The following is a 24201-nucleotide window of genomic DNA, read 5'->3' on the forward strand; positions in this document are numbered from 1 at the left end:
GGGGGGGGGGTCTTGTAGTACAGGAGAAACTCTTCTCAGTTCATCCTATTATAATTCCAACTTTTCTGGTTGGAATGGAAGGTACAGGAGGACCCAGAGCTGTGGTCAGGTATTCTGGGTTCCTGAGACGCATCAAGAAGCCCCATATACAGTATTCAAGAGTGGAGAATATCTACTCCCCACTGTCCCAGAATGCCAACCAGCCCCTGCCTTTCTGGTTTCACACAAACACCAGAAGGGCCCTATTCACATTTTAGAAAAGGAGCCTCCAGACTATTAAGTTGTCTTGCAGTCAGCCACTTGTTCTCATAGCCCTTTAGACTGCCCCACCAAGGAAAGTCCCTGTCCAGTGGACCTACCTGTTTCACAAAATCCTGGACTATACTGTGTTCTGACACCTGAGAGCCAATGGCAAAGCGGCGCTTGAGCTGTTTTTCAATTCGGGACAGCAACTCTTGGTCTTCCTGGGTTGTGAAGCCCTCTGCTCCTATGGAAAAGATACTCGATGAGATCCTTGAAAGTTTCACTCTCCATGTAACCTCCAGTTCAGCCCTACCCACACCAAATGAAAGAGGCGGAGTGCAATCCCACAGGTGAGAAATCTTCACTAGTTACTGAGCTCCACTTCCACATTCAAATTGAGGTGTCATCATCACAGCTTAAAAAAGAGTCAGACCCCTCTGCAAATCCTAACAGGTAACAAACACTATTTTCAACAATAACAGCATGCTCAAAAGGAAAAGTTACACAAATCCAGGCTTCACTGGGGAATCTGGCCTTTATAATCCACCCATCCTGGACTTACTTTTCCGAGCTAGGTAGCACCCAGACTTTGCCATTTCCTTTTCCAGGGCACTTATGAGAGTCTAAGCTCCCTCCCCAATTACATAAGTGCATTTGTCACTGCCTAACCCTCCCTCTGGACCATGACCATGCAACTAGGCATGCCTCAAAATAAATGAGGAGCCCTGGCTGCCAGATGCATCATTCTACCTCTCTTGAAGAGCATTCATGGCCACCCAGCACTGTCAGGAGAGAGGGGTTAGGGTCACCATCAGGCCTCCCCCCTCTCCTCCCACGCAGCACCACACTGGAGAGGTGGCATTTGTTTGTTTTCCCAGAAGACCTCACCACAGAAGCTTCTGTGTGAGAATGGAGGTTGCACACATTCCTGGTCTGCCTCACCTGACAGGCTGCCTGACATGGCCGCATCAAGAGTGGACACTTGGAAGAGCCGCAAGGCTTCTTCAATGTCTGCCTCGGTGGCAAAAGGCTGCAGCTTCATCTTGCTGAGGGACTCCGCAATTCGCACAATGGCCTCCAGCTGCCTGCCGCCCAAAGAGAGAAGCCCTTTAAAATGCGGTTATTGTGGGTCCTCTACTCCCTTGCGCTTCTATTTACTGGTCAGGGGATTCCTCAAGCCACAAAGTGCTCACTGCAGGCATCCCCGAGGCAGTGCTAGGGTGGTCAGTGATCCTTTCAGGAAGAGGGCATCCTATCCCTCACACTCTCACCCCTACAAAATGGAATGCTACCATTATATGAGAGAGCTTCCAGAGCCCAGGCCTGTCACTGCCAACTCCCAGTGTCTCCAAGATCTTCCCGAGCACTGGATGGTCGAGCCAAGCTAGCATTAAGCAGACACAGTGATAGTTCAGACCACCATTATATGGTAGAGATAGAATAGGAAAAGCAATTCTAACCAGAGGCAGCCTTCTCTGCTTGCCAGAGAATAGGGTCCAAACTGCAGTCTAGACCATCTCTGCATCACTGACAAACACATAGTTGGGGCTGTTTCCTGTAAAGCTCTTGGTGGCGGTAAATAAAAGGACATCAATTGCATGACCCTTGGGCTGGAAGAAATAACCTTAAGGACAGTCAAGTTGGCAGAGGTGGGAACAGAGGAGAGAAGCTGCCGTCTATTGAAGTTAAGCTCTTAGAAGACCTAGCTCAGGTGGATTTAGTAGGGTCTAACTCAGTGCAGGCCTGGACATCAGTCTGAGCCTCCTCCAAACTCCAGGTGATTGTGTGGCACTGGGACAAGAGCCATTTTCCTTTTGCAGTGTTACTCAAAGCTCCTGGGATTCACATTCCTTTTGCTTCTCTCCCTGAACCCAGATGGACTCTGCCCTCACCGGACTGTAATGGGGATACTGGATCGGCGGTCACTCTCTCGCTCATACTGCCGGGCACCAGTACGCATCAGGACATAGCGGTTCTTCAGTTTCTCAGCAGCCTCTGCTGATAGGCGAGGGCCGCATTTCCTGTGAGAAGGGAAGGGGAAGCTCCATAAACCAGCAAGTTCTGGGGCCGAGGCACCAGGTTAGCCCCCTGCTCACACTGTAACAGTGTCAAGGGGGCTCTCCGTCTTCCACAGCAAACCAGAACAGATTTCTGAAAATCCAGACTAGTTTAATCTCAACTCCATTGGGAAAAAATAAAGCTTCATTTGGGTGACAATTTTAAACAGAGATTAGGGGTGACCATAATGTCACTGGGATCTAGAAAAGGACTGATCTTTTTAGGGCAGTAGTTGCCAGGCATTTCCCCATTGTGACCCCACTTTTAGTCAGATAATTTGGTGCAACCCCAACATGCAGTCACTGCTGCTCACATATGCACAGCTAACAATGAGTGGGAATTTACTGAACCTCAGCTGCTCTGTGGTAACTGTCCCTGCATGAGAACTACACCAGAGCAGTTTACACCCAAGTGAAACAGGGCTTAGTTGTCTCAGTCCAGCTTTCACCTACTTTAGGGTCAACTGCAGGCACAGAAGCAGTTACCACAGAGCAGCTGTGGTATGTGGTAAATCCTTGTCTCGTTATTCATGGAGTAACTATGGGGTTGGAAAGATTAAAATAGGTTCACAATTCCACTTCCCCACTGCTGCAACTCTGCTTGGGGTTGTGATCCCCAGTGAGCGACCTGCTGTGTTGGGGGCTTACTGGAGAGCTGGAATTCTGCCAGCTCCATTGAAGAACTGGGTCAGCCTGAGGCCAAGATCAATGAAGTCAAATGAAGCGACCAGGGTCCAGGAATGCTGGGAGCAACCCAAAGTCCCAAATGAAAGTGCATCAGCATGGCACCACCAAGCAGGTCATGCTGTGTAACCTGCCAGCAGTTCTGCTGCTCTGATGCAGCATCACAAGGCTACCACACACTTACGTGCGACAGTAGGAGATGAACTTCTTCAGCTTGTTCAGGTCGATTTCACCCTCCACAGCCTGGGTCTGTGTCAGGGCACTCACGTGTAGTGACATCACGTGCTTGGCCAGTATCTAGGAGTAGAGCACGGGAGACTGTTGAACAATGAACACTGTCTCACTCACGGCATGATCTAGACATTCACCCCGGGTAAGGGAGAACAAGCCAGTCAGGGCAGTACATGGGCACTGCTGTTCTCAACCTCCACCTCAAGTCTTTGGGTCCTACCACTTTTCTGGCAGGAAGCAGCAGCATCTCTGTGGGCAGAGCTAGGCACCACAGAAAACACCTTTGGCAGATCCTGGAAGACATAATCCTACTACTTTTCCTCTCCCCAGCTCTAGGGCTAAACTATTTGGTGCTTGGCTTGCTAAAGCAGGGCAACAGGTCCCAGCTTAGAAGTCAGAGACTGACACACCTTGGGTCAAATAACTGCTTGACACCAGGCACACTGGGGCAGGAAGGTGGACCCTTGCCTTCCTCCTTGTCCTCGTCACATGTTCAGCTTCAATGCTGCAGCTGGGCAAACTCCTAGTTGGTCAGCCTGCTGTCTTCTTGTCCCTCCACCTCCCTCCACTGAGCAAGACCAGTTCTGGCCCTCACCATGTCTCTCTCCTCATTGTGCTCATCCTTGACAATGAAGATCATGTCGAACCGGGACAGGATTGTGGGCATGAAGTCGATGTTTTCCTCCCCTTTGGTCTCATCCCAGCGTCCAAAGACTGAGTTGGCAGCTGCGAGTACCGAGCAGCGAGAATTCAAAGTGGTAGTAATACCAGCCTGAGGGGGCAGAACCAAGAGCTTATCAACACAATCACCAAGCTGTTAGCAGAAGATACTGGGGTTACCAGCAGCTTCCTGGGATGGATGATGGGGTAGGGGAAGGACATTTCACCATTTCCCCTACTCTACAGGCAAGGGCCTAGGTTCGTTCATAGGATTCCTACTTTCAACCTTACAGACACCAGTCTTTACATAAGGCGGTGTAAGTGTTTTCCAACTGGCCAAGAGGGTTCAATATTGGAAGAAGTTCCCAGGGTTAACAGCATGAGGGAAGGATTATTCAGCTACGTAAGCCTCACGGAGCTTTCCTTGACCAAGGTTACCCAAAGCTTGAGCCATAATTAATACACAGTGCCCTCAGAGCAATAGGTGCTATATGGGCAGGTAGAAACAAATCACCTGACCTGAAGTGTCTACCATGTAAGCCAACTACCTGCAGGTTAGGGAATGAGAACCAAGCAGCACACGATGGCCATGCAGTGGGTACTGTTTAGCCCAGGTGACTCACACTATTTGGATAGCTGCAGCTACTTTCTAGGGCTTGACATTTCTGAGAACTCACTATTTCCCCAAGAGGAGACAAGGAGAAGATGGAGGGAAAGTGCAAGAGAAGAATATGTTTGAGGCTTAAGAGAACTCAAGGAAAGAGGCCTGAAAGATACAAAAGGGGAAGCCAGTCACACCATTCAGACAAACCCAAAAGATGAACTGAGGCAGGCTGGGCAGCAAAGGAGAAGAGCAGAAATTGGATTCACTTTGCAAGGGCAAGCCAGACAATGGAACTCAAGAGGGGCAGATGCAGTGCGAGTACAGAAGGACTGTGTTCACCAGGGTGTTTTGTAAGGAATTAAGAGGTAAACAATGAGTCAGAGATGCCCAGGATGAGAAGGAATGCTATTACAAAGGGCTAAACGATGAAGACAAAGAGAACAGATGCAGTCTGGATATTATGTAACATGGAGAAGAAAAATTATCTGAACAACAGAATCAAGGTTTAGAGCAGGAGGAACAGAGGTGAGGAGGAAGGGAGGAAGAAACAGAGCATAGACCTGCTAATGGTAACGGAGCTCAGGGGAGGCAAAGGAAGATGGCCAGTGTGTATTTGTACGATAGTCTGAAGGCAAGTCTCAAAATCAGTAAGATCAAAACACTGTCAGAGAGCAAAGCTTGATCTCAGATCAGACCAGCCAGTAACCCACCCATGCCCAAACATGAGCAGGGAACCCAGCTGCTTCCTGAGGGATGGCCACCTTCTGGCAAGGGCCCACAACTGCAGAGCTGGTCACCTTGCTTGTGGAGACTCAGATCTCTTCACCTCTTCCACTTCCTATCCCAGCTAGCAGCTCACCTTGGCAATGGAGATGGTCTGTTGCTCCATAGCCTCATGGATGGCCACTCTGTCGTCTTCCCGCATCTTGGTAAAGTTTGGGGAAGGAAAAAAAGGTAGAATGGTACACCTTTCATGTGACTTAACCTCACAACAGAATTGGGATTAAATGCCAAGAAAGTCTCGGGTCTCACATAGCCATATGCATCCAACATTCCCTTCTTCCTCCAGGATACTAATTTTGAGTACATTAAAAATAGAAGAGAGACTCAAAAGTTATCCCAGAAGTGCATTCCCTGGCACCCCTTTTGATGCCCTGTTCCTCCAGTAGATAGGCCTCTATCCAAAAGAAAAGATTACCCCTTCCCCCATTGCCTTCTGGCATTATTCCTTTCCTTGCCACAGCAAAACAATATGGCAGTCAACCTTCCCTTCCTTTCCTCCAAGTCAGCATTATGAAACTTCTGCATGCTGTGTCTCTACCTTGTCAAACTCATCGATGCACACCACTCCCCCATCTGCCAGGACCATAGCTCCTCCCTCCATAAAGAAGCTCCGGGAAGAGGGGTCTCGGATCACTGAGGCTGTCAAGCCAGCTGCACTGCTGCCTTTCCCAGAGGTGTACACCTGAAGGGAGGCACAAAAAGAGAATGCATCAAAAACCACGGCACCCTTGAGCCTGTGTGTCTCAACAAGGGAACAAAAGAACCACAGCATCAGGTTGTTACCTTGAGGTAGAGCTCAGCATCCGCAGTTCAGCACAGCATCAGCCATAGGCTATTGGGAGCTCCATGGCTACTGCTTCCTCAGTTTACACTGAAGCCAGGGACTGACGTTCTTCAGAGTGAGGTATTTTTGTGCAACTAGGCTTTGGGCTAAGTAGTTGCAAAGCACTAGATGGCTTGTAGGCAGACAGTACATTAAATGTAGAGCATAGTTTATCTGCTTGTTTTAGCAGGCTGCTGTGGGGGGTCTGTTTTACTCTGAGGATGCAAGGTGCTCAGGGGTTGCGTTAAATGGAGACTATAGACAAACGTGGATGAAAACAATTTCATGCTTGGTCTCCGTTTAGAGCTCAGTGCCTGACAGCTGCAGTCTAAGCTACTGCACCTAACCTTCTAGCTTCTCTGCTAATTCAGTTTGTTACATGCAGCTCAACACAGCTTGAACAACACCTCAGGGTAGAAAGAAGTTCAGGACTTCAGACTTTCAGTGAAACATTCCGACAAAATAACAGCTATGCTCTGAAGAATGACCCAGTAAGAATGTCCCAGGGGTTGTTCTCAGATTTGCCCACTCCCTACAAGTCTCTCTTGCTTAGCAGAAAAAGTCTGCATATCCAACCCCCCCACCCCACCTACCAGGTACTGCTGTGGAGGTTCAAGATGGTTTTTGTTCTGCACAATGAACCATCTCCAGTATTTCCAGCTGGTTCCTGTTCTCAGTGCCACGTGAGAAAAAGTGAGCTGTTTCAACATGCAATCAGTATCAAAAAGGAACTCCAGTCACCCATGACACTTACCCCAATGGGTGAACACTTCTCTACAAACTTCAGCAGCTGGGACTTGGCTGTGCCAGGGTCTCCCAACATCAGCAAGTTAATGTCCCCTCGGCGGGTTAACCCATCTGGGAGCCTGCAAAGAAGACAAGAGAAGGAAATCAGTTCATTCTGGCAGTGCACAAACAAAACCAACAAGAAACATACAGATGTTTGGAGCCATAAAACCCCTAGAAGAGTTGTGTGCCTCAAATACCCTTCTGTCTACTTCTGCCCCACTGTGCCCTGCCCAATTCGTTCACCTGACCTCTTGCGGGAGCCTCCAAACAGCAAGCAGGCAATTGCTTTCTTGATGTCAGTGCTCCCATAAATAGAGGGTGCAATACTCTTGGCAACAGTCTCGTAGATGTTGGGCATGGAGGCAAGTCGACGAAGTTCCTCCTCTTCTTGGGGAGTCACAGAGCCAGCAAAAGTATGTCCTAAAAGACGTGATGGGGGGGGGGGGGTAAGAAAAGGTGGGGGGGGGGGGGGGGGGGGGAGGAAAAAAACTGAATGAAGTGTCATTACAAAACAAACAGACTAAACCTGAATGGCTGCTTCATCCTTCTCCAAAACCCAATTCCCTCACACAGTGTCTGGATCTTTAGCCATACTACTTTAATAGGACTATAAGCAAGGTCACAAGGAAAAGGAGCATTAAATTAACTAGACACAAGAGGGAAGAAAATTTGTCACAAGCAGCCGAGTGTGCTCCTCTGAATGAGGAAACTGCATGCCTTTGCTCTGTTCTAAAATAAAGAGGAAACAGTGCTGGCTCAGCTGATGGCAAATGGCCTCTGAAAAATGTGACCAAAGTGAGAAGAAAGAGAAAGGAGCTCCGCATCTAATGTGGGAAGATGGCTCATGCTGGAGGGACAAAGAGAGGTTCTGGCCTAGGAAGTCATGCTTTTGGGGGTGAGGGGAAGAATTGACAGCTGAACAAAAATGAGGGCACCTTTATTTACTCTGATGGATTTTAGCAGTTCCCTACTTAGTATAGCAGTAGTTCTCAACCTTTTTCATACCACGATTCATTTGCAAAGATCACCATCTTGTCCCAAACCCACACCCCACTGGCCCTGCCAGCCTGAGCCACAGTCCCCTGCTCTGCTGCAGCCTCGGTGCCCAGTACCAGCAGGCACCTTTGTGTCCCCCCCCCCCATTATATATTATATACACACATTATATATAGGATAAATTTGCACCTTATAACCTTATAAACCAGGCAAAGTGCATATATCTGAGGTGCAAATCCATGCTGCCTTCGGCTTGACTTCAGACTAACAAGGCTAAGGACAACTCTCTGACTTCAGCCTCACCAGGCAAATGGCTTGTCTCTAGGCCAGTGGTCCTCAACCTTTCTAGACTCCCATGTCTCCCTCACTGGACTTGAGGCTACATGGCCCCATAACTACAGATGCCAGCACCTAACTGCTTGCAGAGGGGCCCAGCTCTGGGGATAGCAGATTGCCCAGGTTGGGAGAAGCCAGAGCCTGTGCTTTTTGACTTAGTTGATCTGCTCATTTATCCCCTCACACCCAAGGGTGTCCCTGGCTGGGACTCATTGCTCTAGGCTGCCAGAGACACCCTCAGGGCCTCGGCTAGTAGCACAAAGTGGCTAGTGGCATGAGGCGGGCCCTGCTGTCACGGAACCAGAGCTGCTGCTGCCAGGGGAAGGGAGTGAGCAGGCCCAAGGCACAACCTGGGCTGGGCATTACCAAGTGCTAGTTGTAGCCAGCCAGAGAGCCAGAGTCAGGGTTCTGCAATGAGCTGCCTGCCCAAGCTGACTTCTGCACAGTCAGCGGGAGTGGAGCAGCATCTGCACAGAGAGGCAACCAAGCCTCCATCTCCATGGAGAGTGCTGAGGCTGCGCAGCCTACAAGGGGAACGCTGTCAGCCAGCAAGGCGAAACCCGTGCTTTCTTGCATTTTTCTGCCACTTGTTCGTGACCCTTTGAAATATTCTTGCAACCCACAGGTTGAGAAATGCTGTATAGAGCACAAGCCCCCCAGAACTGTACACATGGAGCACCTCTCACTAAGTTTCTCTCTTCCACCCAGCCTAGCCTGTGATAGTTATTACAAAAGCTGTATGGATACATGCATACTGTGGTTGGTCAGAAAGAAGTAGTTCTAGCTGGAGATCCCAGGTGAATTTTGCTTACAATAGTCTCCTAATGCCTTGGTGAACTGTGAACCAGGGAGGGCCAAAGGAAGATTTTACCTGAGCCATCAGTGTCAATCTGGATCCCCACCACACGGATATAAGCATTTCGGATCCCCACACCCACGTTGTCTCTGCCTTTGTTCTTGGTCTGGCCAGATTTCTTGATAGAGTAAATGCCCATGATGGTAACTTTGTTTCCAGGGACAACTCTGTCACAGAGATACCTTAGAGGAGAAACAGGAGGGCAGAGGAAGATGATTTTTATGTAATAAAAAGATGGGAGCGTCCCCTTCATCTCTTCTTCTCCCTGCCCAACCAAAATAAAGGCCTGGATATAGAACATGTTAAAGACCGTCACAAAGTGACATTGATTTTGTACAATCTATAACTGGTTTTGTAAACTTACACTGGTGTCTAAAGCATGCAGGAAGCACTATTACAGTACCTTGTCACTAGGGCTAAGTACACACATTCAAAAAGCATGAGCCTGAATTGATTCAACTGTTGCAGGTTAGTCTAACCTATGTAGACTGAACCAATTTGCAAGTGAACAGTAGGGATGCACTGATAGAGATTTTTTGGGCTGATACCAACAGCCGATTTTTAACAAGCTATATTGGATGATACCAATCTGATTCCGATATGCAGCCCAGCAGTGTGGACAGAGACTGGCTGGTAAGTCTGTTGTGGGGGAAGGGGTGGAGGGAGGGAAGGGGCATGCGGGGGTACAGATCAAGGTCCCCGCGGTGAGAGAGGGAGTGGGGCTGGCGCTGGGACAGGGGCAGGTGCTGCCCAGCCAAGACAGAGCACAGGGAGGGAGGGCAGCTCCTGATGCTGCGCACACACTGGGAGGGCATGGGGGAGCACGTGCTCCCGGATCTGTGCTTGGGGCAGGGCAGGCTGCTGCTATGGGCTGGGGTGGTGACAAGCTCTTTCTGGTGGGGGGCTGGGCCAAGCTGCGCTCAGGGCTATGGTGAATTCTGGGGTGGCTCTAGCACCCCCAGACCACCCCTCCAGCACCTCTGCTGCTCACCCTGATTGCAGCATGACTCAGCCCCTGTTGGGAAGAGCCCAGCACTCCCCAGCCCCAGCCCGCAGCCCACCCTTGCCCTGCATGCAGATCTGGGGCCACATGCCCCTCTGTGCCCTCCTGGGGTGCGCACAGTGGCAGGAGCTGCCCCTCCTGCATGCGCATCCCAGACGAGCCATGGTTCCATCCTGTGCCCAGCCTGGGCAGTACCTGCCTCTGCCCCAGGCCCACTCCCTCCTCACCATAGGGGCCTCGATCTGCCTGTCCCCGCCTCCCCCCACAACAACAGACTTACCAGTTGGACACAGCTGCTCTGAATGCTGCCTACGTGCTGCACTCCTGGCTCCTGGCCTCTTCTCCATGCTGTGCTCCTGGCCGTCTACCTGCTGCGCTGTGGCTGCACGCAGCATTTAAAATCGGCCACGTCAGCCAAAAAAACCTGATTGCCAATACTCTCAAATTTCCTCATATTGGTGCCGATACAATATGGGACCAATGTATTGGTGCACCTCTAGTGAATAGATGCTCACTTGATTCCGGAAAAGCAGGCTAGACGCTGGGGGGGTGGGGAGGTGCTAGAGTGAGCTCTCCCTTCCTTCTGCAGCAGCTGCAAGGCTGGAGGGAAGCTGAGCTGGGGAGAGCGCATGGCCAGGCCCTGGCAGGCTGCCAAGTATGATTAGAGAGGGGTGTTTAGACCCCAACCCTGGCTTGCAGGGACCCCAGCTGGGGTGTGCCTGGAGGGGAAGAGGAAAGCAAGCTTTGCCGGGCTTTCCCCTGAGGGTTGGGGGGCATGGGGAAGCACCTCAAGTGAAGGGGGAGGCAGGGAGGGGGATTAAACTCCTCTGTCTCCCCTCTGTCCCACCCACACAGGGACCCCAGCCAGGGTCTGCCTAGCTTTCTGCAATGCTGGGTGCTCAAGTGGTGGGGGGTGTGGCTAGAGCCCAGCAGACTCAGGTGAAGGGGGCAGAGAGGGGGATTAATCTCCCATCTCCCCTCTCAGGCACAGACCCGGGGACCCCAGCCAGGGTCTGCCTGGCTTTCTGCCCCACTGGCCACTCACGTGATGGGGGGTGTGACCAAAGCCGGATGGCATGGCCTCGCCATCTGCTCACCTCAACTGGGGCTGCAGAGCTGAGCCAGGCCAGCCCACAGGCACTGCTGAGGGTGGGCGTCTGGGCTGGGCCACAGGGGCAGGTTCTTTTTAGCTGGCTGTGGCTCAGGCTGGGGCTGTGGGAGCTGTGTGCCCAGATTTTTTCCCGCTCCCCACGCCCAGGCCAGGCCGGACTGTCATGGAGCCGCAGCCAGTTGGGAAGGGGCATGCCCCTGCTGTGGGCCCAACCCTTCTGCACCCACCCTCAGCAGTGTCTGCAGCTGGCCCTGCTCAACCTCGGGTGAGGAGGGCAGATAGTGGGGCCAGACTGGGCTGGGCCATGGGGTCAGGGCCCTTCCCAGCCGGCTGGGGCTCCGTGACAGCCTGGCATGAATGGGCAGCAGCTGGCTGGGCTATGGTGTGGAGGCAACGCCACTGCAGCTGTGGGTGAGCACCTGGGCAGCTGGACCGGCTGCACAGGATGAGTCCTTCATGCCCACGGCTGCCTGGGCTGGCTTGGAAGTGCAGGTGGGCCCAAAGCCCAGCCGCCACCCACTACAGGGGCTTGTGTGCCTGCAGCCATTGCCGCATCCCCTGCATGGTGCCTGCGACTAGAGCACACCTCAAGGCACCTCTGCAAGGTAGCTATACAAATATGGATCAATAAAAGATCCCAAATCCCTGCCCCTTCTCCAGAAGCTGGGTACATGGGAGAGCCCACCAGATTCACCCAAACCCAGCTAAACCCATCATCTATGACAGCCACATTTTCTATTGCCCCTCCCTGAAATGACCCTTGAAAAAGGAGAGGGAGATGGGCTGCAAGATTACCTGTCACAATAGAGCTGCATGTGCCTGGGCATCTCCCCATGAGGCACAGCATCAGGAGATTCCTGTAGCTTCAGGACCTGGAAGTCCACGCACTTACATTTATCTGGCATGATGAAGTATGGATCCAGGGGACACCTCGGGCGGCCTGCTTGTTCCCTGAGCAGAGGGAGACAGTTAAGGAAATCAGTCCCAGAAGCTAGTCAGGAGTCATTAGAACTTAGGGGACACTGTCAGCAAGTGGTATTTAGCTTTGCTGCATGCAACGTGTATTGACCAAGGAATCTGCTCTTGTTTATTCCAGCTTAATTAATTTTAGCTAGGCAAGCAGCAATGTATAACCCAGGGTCCTATACCCCTTTCTAAAAGGGTCTCTTCCTTGTGAACTCCAAAAGCAAGCAGATTTGTAACTGAAAACGTCAACATGCTGTGAGACCAAGTCTGGTCTAGTGGCAAGAGGGGCATACTGGAAGCCCCTATTTGTATCACAGAAGTGCCTATAGGCCCCACAGGGCATGTCTACACTTGCCCCTGACTGTGCAGTTGGTACTGTGCAGTCCTGGCAGTGCATGAGCCGTTTTTGACGCTACTGCGCAGTAGCAGCAGCATTACAGTTAGCGCCTGCCGACACTATGTACAGCGACATAGCATCTTGTGTAGACATGCCTACAGAGACCAGTGCCCCATTGTATAAGCAGCACATGTACAGGTAGTGAGAGGGCCTGTTCCCCAAAGTGTCTGCAGCATAAGTATAAGACAGAGATCAAGGGAAGGAGAAAGAGAAACATAATAGAAGTCCGAGAAAGACGCCACAAATCTGGACTTGCTGACACTTAAGGTTCCTTCCAACCCAATGATTTCTACCTGAAGGGGGCTGATATATGGAAAAGCTTGCAAAATAGGCCTGCATATGCTTAATTTGGTTAAACAATAGTTAAGTAGAGACAGAAGTGTATGAGGCGGCAACACAAATGAAAGAAGGTGCTCTTCATACTTGAAGAAAGCAGTCTGTCTTTTTCTTAAGGGAAAATACAAGCTAGATTTTAGTATGAGAAAGGGTATCACAATATGACCCACAGTAAAGGAAAAATCCTGCACTGACTGGAGACAGGGGAAGGTAATTTATTAGTTAAGTTATTTAACCAGGAATTTTATTTACATTCTCTTATACAACCTGAAAGCAACAAAAGGGTTCTGGAGTCAAAGTGATCAGAAATACTGATAGTCCTAGCACCACTTTCTTGGTCCTCTGACACATCTATATTTAGATGTCTTGTCATTTTAAACTAAAAGTGCTCACAGACAAAGACGGTCTATTTTACTTTAAACATGGGGCCATGCCAGGCTCTTGGCTGGGTGACACAAAGTTCCTGATACCACGTGTGAAACAACAAGAAAGCTTTCTGTGACACCGACTTGCTGAAGAAAGAAAGCCTGTGGGCAAATGTCCCATTTTAAGGCTCAAGAAGAGTAATGACTATTATTTAAGGTAGCTACTGTATCACCAGAGCACCTCAATCCCCTAGTCATGGGTGAGGACCCTGCTAGGCAAGACAGTGTACAAACACAGACCAAAGAGGTGGGCCCCTGTCCCGAAGATCTTACAGGCTACGTATAAGCCAAGACATATCAGGTAGACACAAACAGAGAACACAAGTATTTTGCCAGTTTTACTTTGGAAAGAACTGGCAAGATCCTGTGGAGAGACCTCAAGATAGGAGACAGGAATGAGCCCACGTGGTGAACAAGTGGCTGGGCTTGTGGTGTAAGATTCAATTACACTGGATAAATCAAGCTGCTTACACCAAGCAGATGGCAGACCTGAAGGAGAGAACACGTGTGTAGTGGAGTAAGTCTTTCTGGTCATAGGATTTCTACCAGGAAGTCTGCCGAGGACTTCCCCTTTACAGTGCAAGTAGGCAGTGTAGGAAAGGGAAGCTGGAGTGAGATGGGCCTGGGGGCTAGTAGGGTGGACCCTGGGACAGCAAGGTGGTAGAGAAGAAACAGAGAAGATCAACACACATAAGGCAATGAGGGGAGGCTTGAGAGAAGAAGCAGAGTCACCAGCATTGATGGAATGGAAGTCATGGGTAGAATGATAGGTAAAAGGCAAATGAAATGAGGTGATTGTCAGAGAAGGCGTGTAACTCTGGCAATTAAACTTTTGTTTCAACCCACACATTCAGCTCTGGTTTATAAATCAACTGGGTTAGTCATCAGAGTCCTCAGACCCCCTACATGATGGCAGTTCCTCTGTGACCATGACTGGAGTCTCATTAGACCCCAGCACAGTGCACTATTCATGCAGCATTCATTGCTACCCAGAGAAACTCAAAGGTAGGTGGAGGGTGGACCACCGGATTTCTAACAAGTCCCCTCCTTCTCTTCTCCTGTACTCCAGAAAGGATCCCCCACCCACTCCTCGCCTCCCTCCAGTCCTTACGTATTGCACTTTCTGGGCAGGGCATAGCCTTCTAGCCCAGGCCGCACGGTGATGTTGTTGATGGTGTTATGGCAACTGCGGCACTGGATGGAAATCCTGGTGGCCTTGGCTCTCACGGGCGTTGATGCTATTATGATCCCAGGAATCTTCACCAGATGGGACATCTGGTCAGACTGAAGCAGAAAGACAGGGAGAAGGTGAGAAATGTCTGTGAAGGGAAACCCCACCCCAGCACAGTGAGGAAGATGAACGAGCTGTAGAGTTGACATGCGGGGACTTGAGGATTATAGGCAGGTTGCTGTATGGGCAACATGGAGACAGCTACACATTTCAGGGAGCTGAGGGATGCTGCCTTCCCACACCCACAAGAAGCAGTAACTCAGAACTACCTGCTGCTTTTAGCAAGAGGACACCATTCAGAGTGGCTCTCTCTGAGGGTCCATTTACAAAGGACAGTTAAGATAGCTGGACCTCAGCGTACACCACTAGTGTCATTCTAACAATCGTGCTCTGTTGTGCCCTGCCTTCCCTCTCCCACCTCATTTTTAACATACTAGGGCTCAAAGCTGTGGCATACATCTCAGGGAAGCAGCCATTTTCACTGTGCAAAAAAGACAGGTGGCTTCGCCCAACCATACACCAAAAAAGTAACTGAAAGAGAAACTTTCAAGTGATGGCCCAGTCTCTTCCTACTGTACCGGACACTGCACTTACAAAGACAGTGGTTAAGAAAGATATATAATAATCTCCAACAAACGAGCGCCTGCATTAGAATACCATCAATTGATGCTCCTGTGTCACCAGAGCTACTTAGAGCTGGTGTACATGCACTCTTTGTATATTTAACTACTTAAGTTAGGGGAGCAATACTTTACTGAAAGTTACACTAGTGCAGGGGTGCTCAAACTCTGGCCTGCAGGGCTCCTTACAGGTCAGGAAATTTGGCAGCAGGGGGTAGTGGCAACAAAGACAGCCACCCTTCTCCACTGCCAAGTTCCCAAACATTAAGGTCTGAGCAGTGGCCTGGATCACACCCCTTTTCCCCCCATGGTTGGATCAGGGCTGGATTACCCCCCTCCCCCTGTGGAACTAGGTTAAGTCTTCCCCTCCCACAGGGCCGAATTGAGGCCAGACTGCCCTCCTCCCCCCCACCTCTGCACAGCTGGATGGAACCCTGCTGCACCTGTGCTGGGCACTGTATCAGGACCACTGGCTGGATCCAGCCCATGAAAGGAGCAGGCACTGTCCACCCAGCCCACCAGCCAAAAAGATTGAGCACCACTACACTAGTGCAACCTCTAGCAAGCATGCAACTATAATTGTGTAATGATGTCTATGCATCGATAAAACTCATTAAAGTTAGAGGAATAAACTATACCACTATAAGCAACTTTCTAGTGGGTTAACTCTGTTCACATGAAGGGGTTGTACTACTTTAGCTAGATAGGTTTCACAGCAATATAGTTAAAGCAGCACAAAAACCACACTCAGGGGTAACCCTAACACTAACAAGTCCCATCAATCATAGTAAGTCACAACTTGCAGTCACATCTGGTGCAGTTCTGTCTAGATGGACAGAGATGAACTTAACCTTGATTAAGTTCAGCAAGAACTAACAGCTCTCTCAACACACACAAACACACTTTGGATGAGTTCTGTTCTTAGTCTTCTTCCCACCTCATCATAGCGGGTGGATTTAACTCACCTTCAGGCTACGGATATTGGCAGCATGGGCATCTGACTTCAGCATGACCTGGATGTCTTGGAGGGTCTCCTCTCCTGATGGACGAGGACGGGTGACCTCATCAGCCACTTCTTTTGCTGCTTCTTCCAGCTGTTTAGGAAATAATACAGCTTATACTGACATACCACTCTGGTTAGCTAAATGGCTCGTGGCACACCAGCTCTTAGCTCTAAATAAAATAGTCCTTGGTGTGTTCCCTTCTACGGTATTCCCCATCCTTACCAGCTGTAGATGCTCTGCAGGTTGCTTATACAGGTAGTCTGCCAGGTCCTCATCAAAGCTGGCCAGGTCCTCCATCTCCACCTCAATCCAGTACTGACCCAGGTTGTAATGCCGTTTGAGCTCATCCCTGCAAGATGAGGTAGGAGTAAGGATTTGTAGGCAAAAAAGCACCAAGAAAATTTTCTTAAAGGCCTGCAACTTGGCAAGCCCAGAGGTAGGGAACTGTAACAGAAGAGAAACTATCACACAAAACATTCAAAGTGGCCCTCCAGCTATGTAGAAAGCAGATGCGAAACGCTCTAAAGCAAGGGTGTCAAACATACAGCCTATGGATTGAATCCAGCTCATGGTGCCCTGCCATCTAGCCCCTGGGTCCAATTAAACCAGGGGTGGGCAAAATGCAGCCTGCCAGGTCATTCTATCCAGTCCACGGGGCCCCTAAAAAATTTTGAAAATTAATATTTATCTGCCCCCAACTGCATGTCATGCGGCCCTTGATGGCTTGCCAAAACTCAGTAAGCGGCCCTCTGACCAAAATAATTGCCTGCCCCTGAATTAGACTCACATGGGGCACTGTGTATGCCTGTGGTATGGGGCTGGTCTTCAGGCCGAGTCCTGCCCGTGGACTCCCATCCCCTCCCTCCCTTAGCATACCTGAGAGAGTGGCTGCCCCAGCCAATCTGGGACCTGCACTGCACACGGGGAAAATCCCAGAGTGGCTGTAATGGATACTGCATGCAGCGCACACAGCCTAGGTCCCAGACTGTGTGGAACAGCTGCTGGATCAGTATGCTGGGGAAAGGGAAAGGAAGAGGGACCCATGGGCCCTATCTGGCCTGTGGGTGGGTATGTGCCACTTATGTGGCCTGTAGGGCTGGATAAGTTTGGCACCCCTGCTCTACAGGTAGTCTTTTATGGCAGGAAAAGTAACAAGCCCTCTATGATGGAAGCAAAAGGAACGGAAACTGCTGGACAGAGGTAACATCCATGCTAATACTTTTTCAATATGGATCCTTATGCACAAATGGCATTGGACAAGGGGCAGCTGTGGCCATAGTGGTTATCAGAGTTTAACATTAATGTGCACCAGCATCACACCAACCACAGCCCGACAGTTTAAGTACAAACTACAGTATAACCTCATAAACCCGGATATCAAAAATCCAGAACTTGAAATCCGGCACTTCTTAAAACTCCACTCCATCGGAGAGTAGCAGCTGCCGGTCCCAGAGCAGCAGAGGGGGAAGCTTGCACGTGGTGGCTGCCACTACCATCCACAATCCTGTGTCACCCCTTCGCATGCGGCCACTGCTCTGGGACTACCTGTTCACAGATCCCAAAAGGCATGGGCTGGAAACCCACAACTGATTTATACTAGAGACAGAACTGAACAGAACCCCAGGGATGACAGGTCTGAAACTTGGCATTCAGATCTAGACCCGATTTTGCAGGGCGGGCCCTTGGGAAACAGCATAACCCAGGGGATGGGGTACCAGACAGGTTAATTTGCTATGTCAAGGGAAATGTGGCCCTAGGCCCACAAGGCAACTCTAAGCCTCCCTTAATCAGGGAGGCCACTAGAGGCAATTGATCGCATGGGACAACTAGAGGGACAGGAGCATGGGTCCCAGGTTTGTAAGGATCGTCCAAAGGGGGGGGGGGGAAGCGGATCCAGATGGGAAGAACCGGGCTCTATCCCTGGCTCCGCCACTAGCTTGACACCTGGTCCCTGGCAAAGTGGTGGGCCTCTCCAGGCTTCAGCTTCCACCTGGGTCCCGACAAGGATAAAGGTATTCGTTCTCCTGCAAAGAGCTCTTTAGAAGTGGTGGACGAGAGGGCTCCCGAAGAGCTAGCCGTGGCCCGCGGAAGCGCTCAGCAGGAGGAAAGCGAACAGTGGCAGAGCGGGAATGGGCCAGAGGGGCCCTCAGAGGTGGGGGCCGCCCGCACCTGTACTTGAAGGTGAAGCCGGTGCGGTCCGTGCCCACGCGGTACTGCCGCAGGAACTCCTTGAAGCGCTTCTGCAGCTGGGACTTGCGGACCTGCCCCTCGTCCGCCGCCGGGTCGCCCCCAAAGCTGTCGCTGTAGTAGATGCCGGGGTCGTCGAAGCCGGACATGGTGGAGGCTGCTCCTGAGCGCCGGGCGGAGAGAGGGGACCATTAGCTCGGCATCCTGCGGTGCCTGTCACGCGCTCGCGCCAAGCCCCGCACACAGCCTCGCTGTCCCGGGTTAAGGAGGACGGGGCCCCTATCCCGGACCGGCCCCTATCCCCGGAGCGGCGCCCACCCACACCTCCGCTCGCCCCCAGGAACCGACCCGCTGCGAGCACCGAGTTTTCGCGGCAAAACCGAAGGGACGTCACAATGGGACGGTCTACGGCCCAAGCCCCTATTGGCCAGACACTCGCCCGCCCCCTCTGATTGGCCCAGCCAGGTTCCTTCCATCCCTTTCCGCACAGGAAGCGCGCGGCTGGGTTGCCATGGTGGTGAGAGCGGATTGGTGGAGACGTTGAGACCCCCGCCCCTCTGCCCTCCCCTAGCTGGGGCCCGGAGCAGTTTGGCGCGAAAGGCGCGAGGGGAAGGGGGGAGAGCATGGGCGTAAGATGGCGGCTGGACGAAACCATTCTGAGTGGGCATATGGGGGGAGGAGGGAGGCAGTTACCTGGACGGAACCATTTTGTTCGGGGGGAGGTGGGGAGCCAGCCAGCTCTGTGGCAGTGCCCAGAGAGGCTGCGTGTGACTGGCGCGGTGGGGCTGCCTTACCTGCCCCCTTGCTGGGGACCCCCCCCAGTCCATACTGGGCCAGTATGGCCCATTCTTACACGTCCCAGTTAATTACGCTGACCTGCCTCCTCAGCAATGAGTGGGGTCACATCAAAAAGAAACCTTGAGCTGGGAGCATGCAGGACAAGCAGGCTCAGGCTCAGCCCCACCTCCCCTCCCCTCCACACCTCCGGGGCCCCTTTCACCCCAAAACTATATTATTATTATTATTATTATTTATTTTTATGTATTTATTTTTGTTGCCAACTTGGGTATATGACCTACAAGACAAAATGAGGAGTTAAATAAACCCTCAGAAGGAGCAATAGTCTCAAGTTGCAGCAAGGGAGGTTTAGGTTAGATAGCAGGAAAACCTCTCTCACCAGGCGGGCAGTAAAACACTGGCACAGGTTACCCAGAGCGGTGGTAGAGTCTCCATCCTTGGAGGTTGTTAAGACCCAGCTAGACAAAGCCTTGGCTGGGATGATCTAGTTGGGGCTGGTCCTGCTGTGAGCAGGGGGTTGGACTAGATGACCTCCTGAGGTCCCTGCCAACCCTCATAGTTTATGACTCAAAGTGTCACAGTCCAACTGGCTAAATGTCTCCCCTGGAAGCCAGCAACTCCTGAGTCCTAAGTGGTTGCAGGATCGTCTTGACGTGAGAGGTCGTTCAGCTTCTCTACGGGACTAGCCCAAAATCTGAGAAGTTAGCGCTCAGCCTGACCTTGCTTAATTCATGGGGCTTTGGGTTAGGCCTTCTATTGGTAACACGAGGATTGCCATAGAAAAGATGCCGTCTCCTTTTTGGGGGAACACACATCTTTCTGCAGCTGCTTCTTTGTTTGCTGTATTTAGTGTCTTTTGGATCTGGGTGCAGGGCACTCATCAACAATGCACCATTTTCTGTGTTTGGCCATGACTGCAGCTTGAGTTTTTATGCTCTCCGCATCTGTGAAGCCTGGCTGCATAGCCACTTGAGCCAATCCAAAGCCTATTTGGCAGAGCCCATATACAGCACAAGGGTTGAAAACAGGTGGATGAGCAAGAGGGTTGATGATAGCCAACTATTTTGTTATCACTGATGAAAACCGTTCTTCCTAGTGTGATTCCGGATATATATGCTGGAAGCACCGAGGGCATCTTGATAACAGGTGAGCTGTAGGTGGATTGAAGAGGTCAGTGTACAATAGCTATTTGGTGCTGGAACAGATCATTTCTACCAGCTCCGGAGTAGATTGCTTATGACAACCGTGGGGTGGCGCTGTGTTGCTAAGCACTGGCAGCTATGATGGACACATGGGCCCTCAGGGATCTGAAACAACACAGTCATGTGCACTTGGATATCAACACTAAAAATGAAACAGCACCAACCTGGAATCTTGTGTTCTGTGGCTGAATAGCAGATGGCAAATGTGAACATCTAAAAGGTGTATGTACTAATTGCCCATGTTAAGCCATTTGTCTAAAAGATTATTATTTGTCCTGACATTGTTTTAAATTTTTAAATATTTGTCCTGACGTTTTTAAATATTTCTGAAAACTCAGAGGCCAGTCCAGGGTCACACACTCATACACTAGATGTGACTTAAGTTTCAGGTATTATGCATTAAGTAGCGTGCTAGGTTCGTGGGTGGCAGGAGCACCATGAAGATGGAATATACACCTCACTATTTTGGTTGCCCTTAATTGAAGACGCCACCCGCTACAATATTTATGATGCAGATTGGCCAGGTCAACGCTCGGAGTAGTATCTAGGTCAGCAAATGACTACACTTCAATTCTGAAGCAGATATTGTCGTATTATTCATAAATAACCTTTTATAAGTGGATGTACATTGATATGGAGATTAAACAATGAGGATGAAAGCCCAGAGTTGCATGGTTGGCCACTTGTTTTTTTCATGTATTTGTCTTGTTCCTTGGGTGCCCTCTAAACTGCCTCTCATGAAGGACCACTTCAGTAATGTCAGCCACTTGCTGCAGAAGAACTCTGGCATCTCGACCAAGACACCAGTGTGTCCAGGAGTGAAGGAATGAGTGGGAGATGGGGTAGAATATGTTGTTTACTTAGGGAGACTTGGGTGGCTAGCTTGTGGAAGCATTCTGTTTGCCGTGTTGAATTCATATAGCAGTTTATTATTGTACTTAGAGGGAAGTTCTTAGGATTGTTGGACTGAGAGGGATGATGACTGGAACGCAAATGAATTGTGAACGACTAAATATGAGTTTGGTCTAAATTTCCTGCTTTTCAAACTTTAGGGAAATAAGCAATTTTCAGTAACAAGCTTTTTCCAAAACTTGTTCAGTTCCAAGTAGGCTGTCCTGGTCTGGATATCAAGGAAGGGTGTGGGGAGGCAGGGTAGGTTCGAACTTTAGTTTGGAGCCAGTCATCAGCAGACAGCTCTCCCCAGTATTGCTCCCCGTAAGACCTCCCTTCTGTGATAGCTGTTGGCATTTGACAAGATCAGGAGCCAGCAATCACCAGACATGTCAGCTATGAATACTTGTCTATAGGGACTAAGGAGGCAACTGGAAAAGGCAACCTCAGGAGGACTGGAGAGGTGATCAAGTAGGAGGGGCCCTGAAGCAGGAAGAAGACCTTGCCAACACCTCTGCTTTGACATATCTGCAAGAGCATCTTCCACAATCACTTGTTTATAAAATTAAGCCTGAAGTGATTATAGCCTGCAGCCAGAGTAGCAGCTGGCCGCCTAGTCAGGCATCCAGATTTCAGTCAGGGAAAGGGAATCCTTTTCATACTTGCTACTCTAGCAAAACTGGTTACTGGTGCTGTCCTCAGCTATCCACACTAGGCACCAAATTTTGTCACTGGACAAGATCATGTCATTAATAATCGGTGTTGGCTTCCATGGTAAGTAGGGTGGGTCATGTGGTTGCATGGTGTTTTTGTTCTGTTGTTCATGTTCTTCTGTTGTTCTGCCATGTTGTTCTGTAGTACACAATCAGTTGCTAGTTTGGTGTTAGCATGAATTTAACTTTTTTCTTTAATAATGTATTTCTAATCAAGTGAAGTTCTTAGCAAGGCACTTTTAAGAGCTTAATGGGGCTAGGCTCTCAGTGACTGCATCAGAAGGAGCATTGCCAGTTTGTAGCAGCTTAGGATCTGGCTTGCACAGTGTTGAGGGAGTTTGGCTCACCACCTATCTCTCTTTAGTGGAAAAAAGTCACGTACCTAGCTTTAAAGCTGTCCCTTCTTAGATTTCAAATGCTTTGCACATGGTTCTTAAATTATCTCCATTTTATATATGGAGAAACCATGGTGTAGGACAGTAGTTCTCAACCTTTTTGAGACACAAGACCCCCCCCCGAAAGTGCCAGCTCTTAGCTTTCACCTTTTTTTACTACAAAAATAATAGAACCTGTTGCAAAGAACTTAGATGACAACAGGTCAGAATGTTTTTTGACACTATCTAAAATCTCTGGGTTTATCTTGTGAATCGTGCATAGATGTATGCACATCTAACAATACTACTATTGCAGCTACAACCTTGAGAATCACTGGCATAGAGGGTCTCTAGAGAGACTTGCCTGAAGTCACACAACAGCAAGTTAGTGTTACAGCTGGGAACAGAGCCCAGCTCTGCTAACTCCCATTTCTGTGTTTCATCAGGTGAGTTGAGTCAACCCCTCTCAAAGACTTATTTAATACAACAAGAAAAAGGCACTTTCTTCCTCCCTCAGGTAAGTCATTAACACAAGGAAACAAAGCAGTCATTTGCCGTGGAGGTTTATTGTATGAATAAATTATACAGACAAAACACAAGGACATGGACAACACAATACCTTCAACAACTGCATTCTGCTGTTTAAAAACCAAAGTGATCTGTGATTTGTGATTGTAAAAAAAATCCAAATAAACAAAGAGTCATGATTGTAAAAAAAACCCAAACAAATATATGCCAAAGAGCTGATAGTGTCATATAAAACAGTCTATAATTCTAGGGGAGCCTTATTAATTCACAGAAGCAATTGTAACAGTAGCGGCCAGCATTACAAAACATCAAGCAAACAAAAGCTCCAGTTAAGTTTACTTCTTGGATGGCAGGGAACATGCCAGCCCATGCTTTACCTAGGACTCTTTGCAGGAACAGTTTGAAGCAGTGGCAGATCCTGGTCAATGCCTCTTTGGTGAGGAGTTCAGTGTCTCAATGCAGAAATGCTCTCAGCACACATGGGAGAGATTTCATGCAGACCCCTTCAAGTTCTCTGAGTCTTTTGGGAGAGTACTCTAAAGTTAGTGGCACAGCTAAGATCACAGTGTTCAGAGAGGGGAATTTCTCTTATAAACTGGGTAGGACATGTTATTTTGTAGGATATGGGGAGCAGCCAGAGGGTGAGGTCTAGAGTGCCATCTATTCACATGGCAAAGAAGCCCACAGCCACTGTTGTCACTATGAAGCTAAGGGCGAGAATCCACCGTACAAGAGGAGTGCTGGGCAGCAGGTCCATGTGCCTCATCTTTGCCTTTCCGTCATCTTTCATGGGAGCTGAAGCTAAAAATCAAGAGAAATTGAATTGGTAAGAGTGGGACCCAGACCAGGAAGGGTTTGTTTGACTATGTTAACTCTATCTCCATTTCTAGTGGTGCATTGATCCTGACATGGTAAAAAAGTGGAGGCTGACGCAAGATAAACACCCCAGATGCAGGGCTGAAGACACATGAGGCCACTGGTGAGGTATCTACAACCTATTGAGAAGGGCAGGCTTGTGGCATAAATCCTCAAGTCCCTCCAAGGCAGGCAGTATAATAACATTATTGCTATCCAGAGGTGCTAGTGAATCTCTCCTTCTTGCAAGGTGCAGAGAGTAACCTCCTTTGCTATAACTTAATGCCTCTCTTGTTCCCTTTGCTTTTTTTAAAGCACCCATTTAACAAAATGGCAGGCACACAGTGCTCCCTATGAGATACTGTGTAGAGAAAAATCTTAACTGATAACCAGGCTTCCTCAGCTAGTTGTGCAAAGATTGACACATCCTGGCCGCTGCTGGTTTCCACCTGAGTTCTAGTTGGAGAAAACACTGTATGGTAGTGGCTGGGGACCCGT

At 49.7% G+C, this 24201-nt stretch overlaps 2 protein-coding genes across 5 annotated transcripts in view; both read right to left on the bottom strand.

The window, feature by feature from the left end:
- The window catches only part of MCM5 (minichromosome maintenance complex component 5), a 20128-nt gene extending 1254 nt beyond the window's left edge, over positions 1–18874 (bottom strand). Inside the window, exons 1-16 of one of the 4 annotated variants that reach the window (XM_014521000.2) lie at positions 18691–18874; positions 18325–18505; positions 16378–16504; positions 16117–16245; positions 14412–14584; positions 11972–12127; positions 9078–9244; positions 7123–7294; positions 6840–6951; positions 5801–5944; positions 5339–5404; positions 3811–3987; positions 3169–3281; positions 2136–2264; positions 1186–1328; positions 360–481 (exon numbers count right to left, since the gene is read on the bottom strand). In XM_014521000.2, the coding sequence (XP_014376486.1) occupies positions 360–481; positions 1186–1328; positions 2136–2264; positions 3169–3281; positions 3811–3987; positions 5339–5404; positions 5801–5944; positions 6840–6951; positions 7123–7294; positions 9078–9244; positions 11972–12127; positions 14412–14584; positions 16117–16245; positions 16378–16504; positions 18325–18491 (2097 nt within the window). In that variant the 5' untranslated portion in view covers positions 18492–18505; positions 18691–18874. The other 3 variants (XM_006025986.3, XM_006025987.2, XM_014520999.2) reach the window with 3 other exon arrangements.
- A 3992-nt stretch (positions 18875–22866) lies between these two features.
- Positions 22867–24201, bottom strand: part of HMOX1 (heme oxygenase 1) — a 7297-nt gene continuing 5962 nt past the window's right edge. Inside the window, exon 5 of the mRNA XM_006025988.3 lies at positions 22867–23649. Within this exon, the coding sequence (XP_006026050.1) occupies positions 23513–23649 (137 nt within the window). The 3' untranslated portion in view covers positions 22867–23512. The remainder of the gene's footprint in view (positions 23650–24201) is intronic.

Source organism: Alligator sinensis, unplaced genomic scaffold (assembly GCF_000455745.1).
Source record: "Alligator sinensis unplaced genomic scaffold, ASM45574v1 scaffold215_3, whole genome shotgun sequence".
NCBI lineage: Eukaryota > Metazoa > Chordata > Crocodylia > Alligatoridae > Alligator > Alligator sinensis.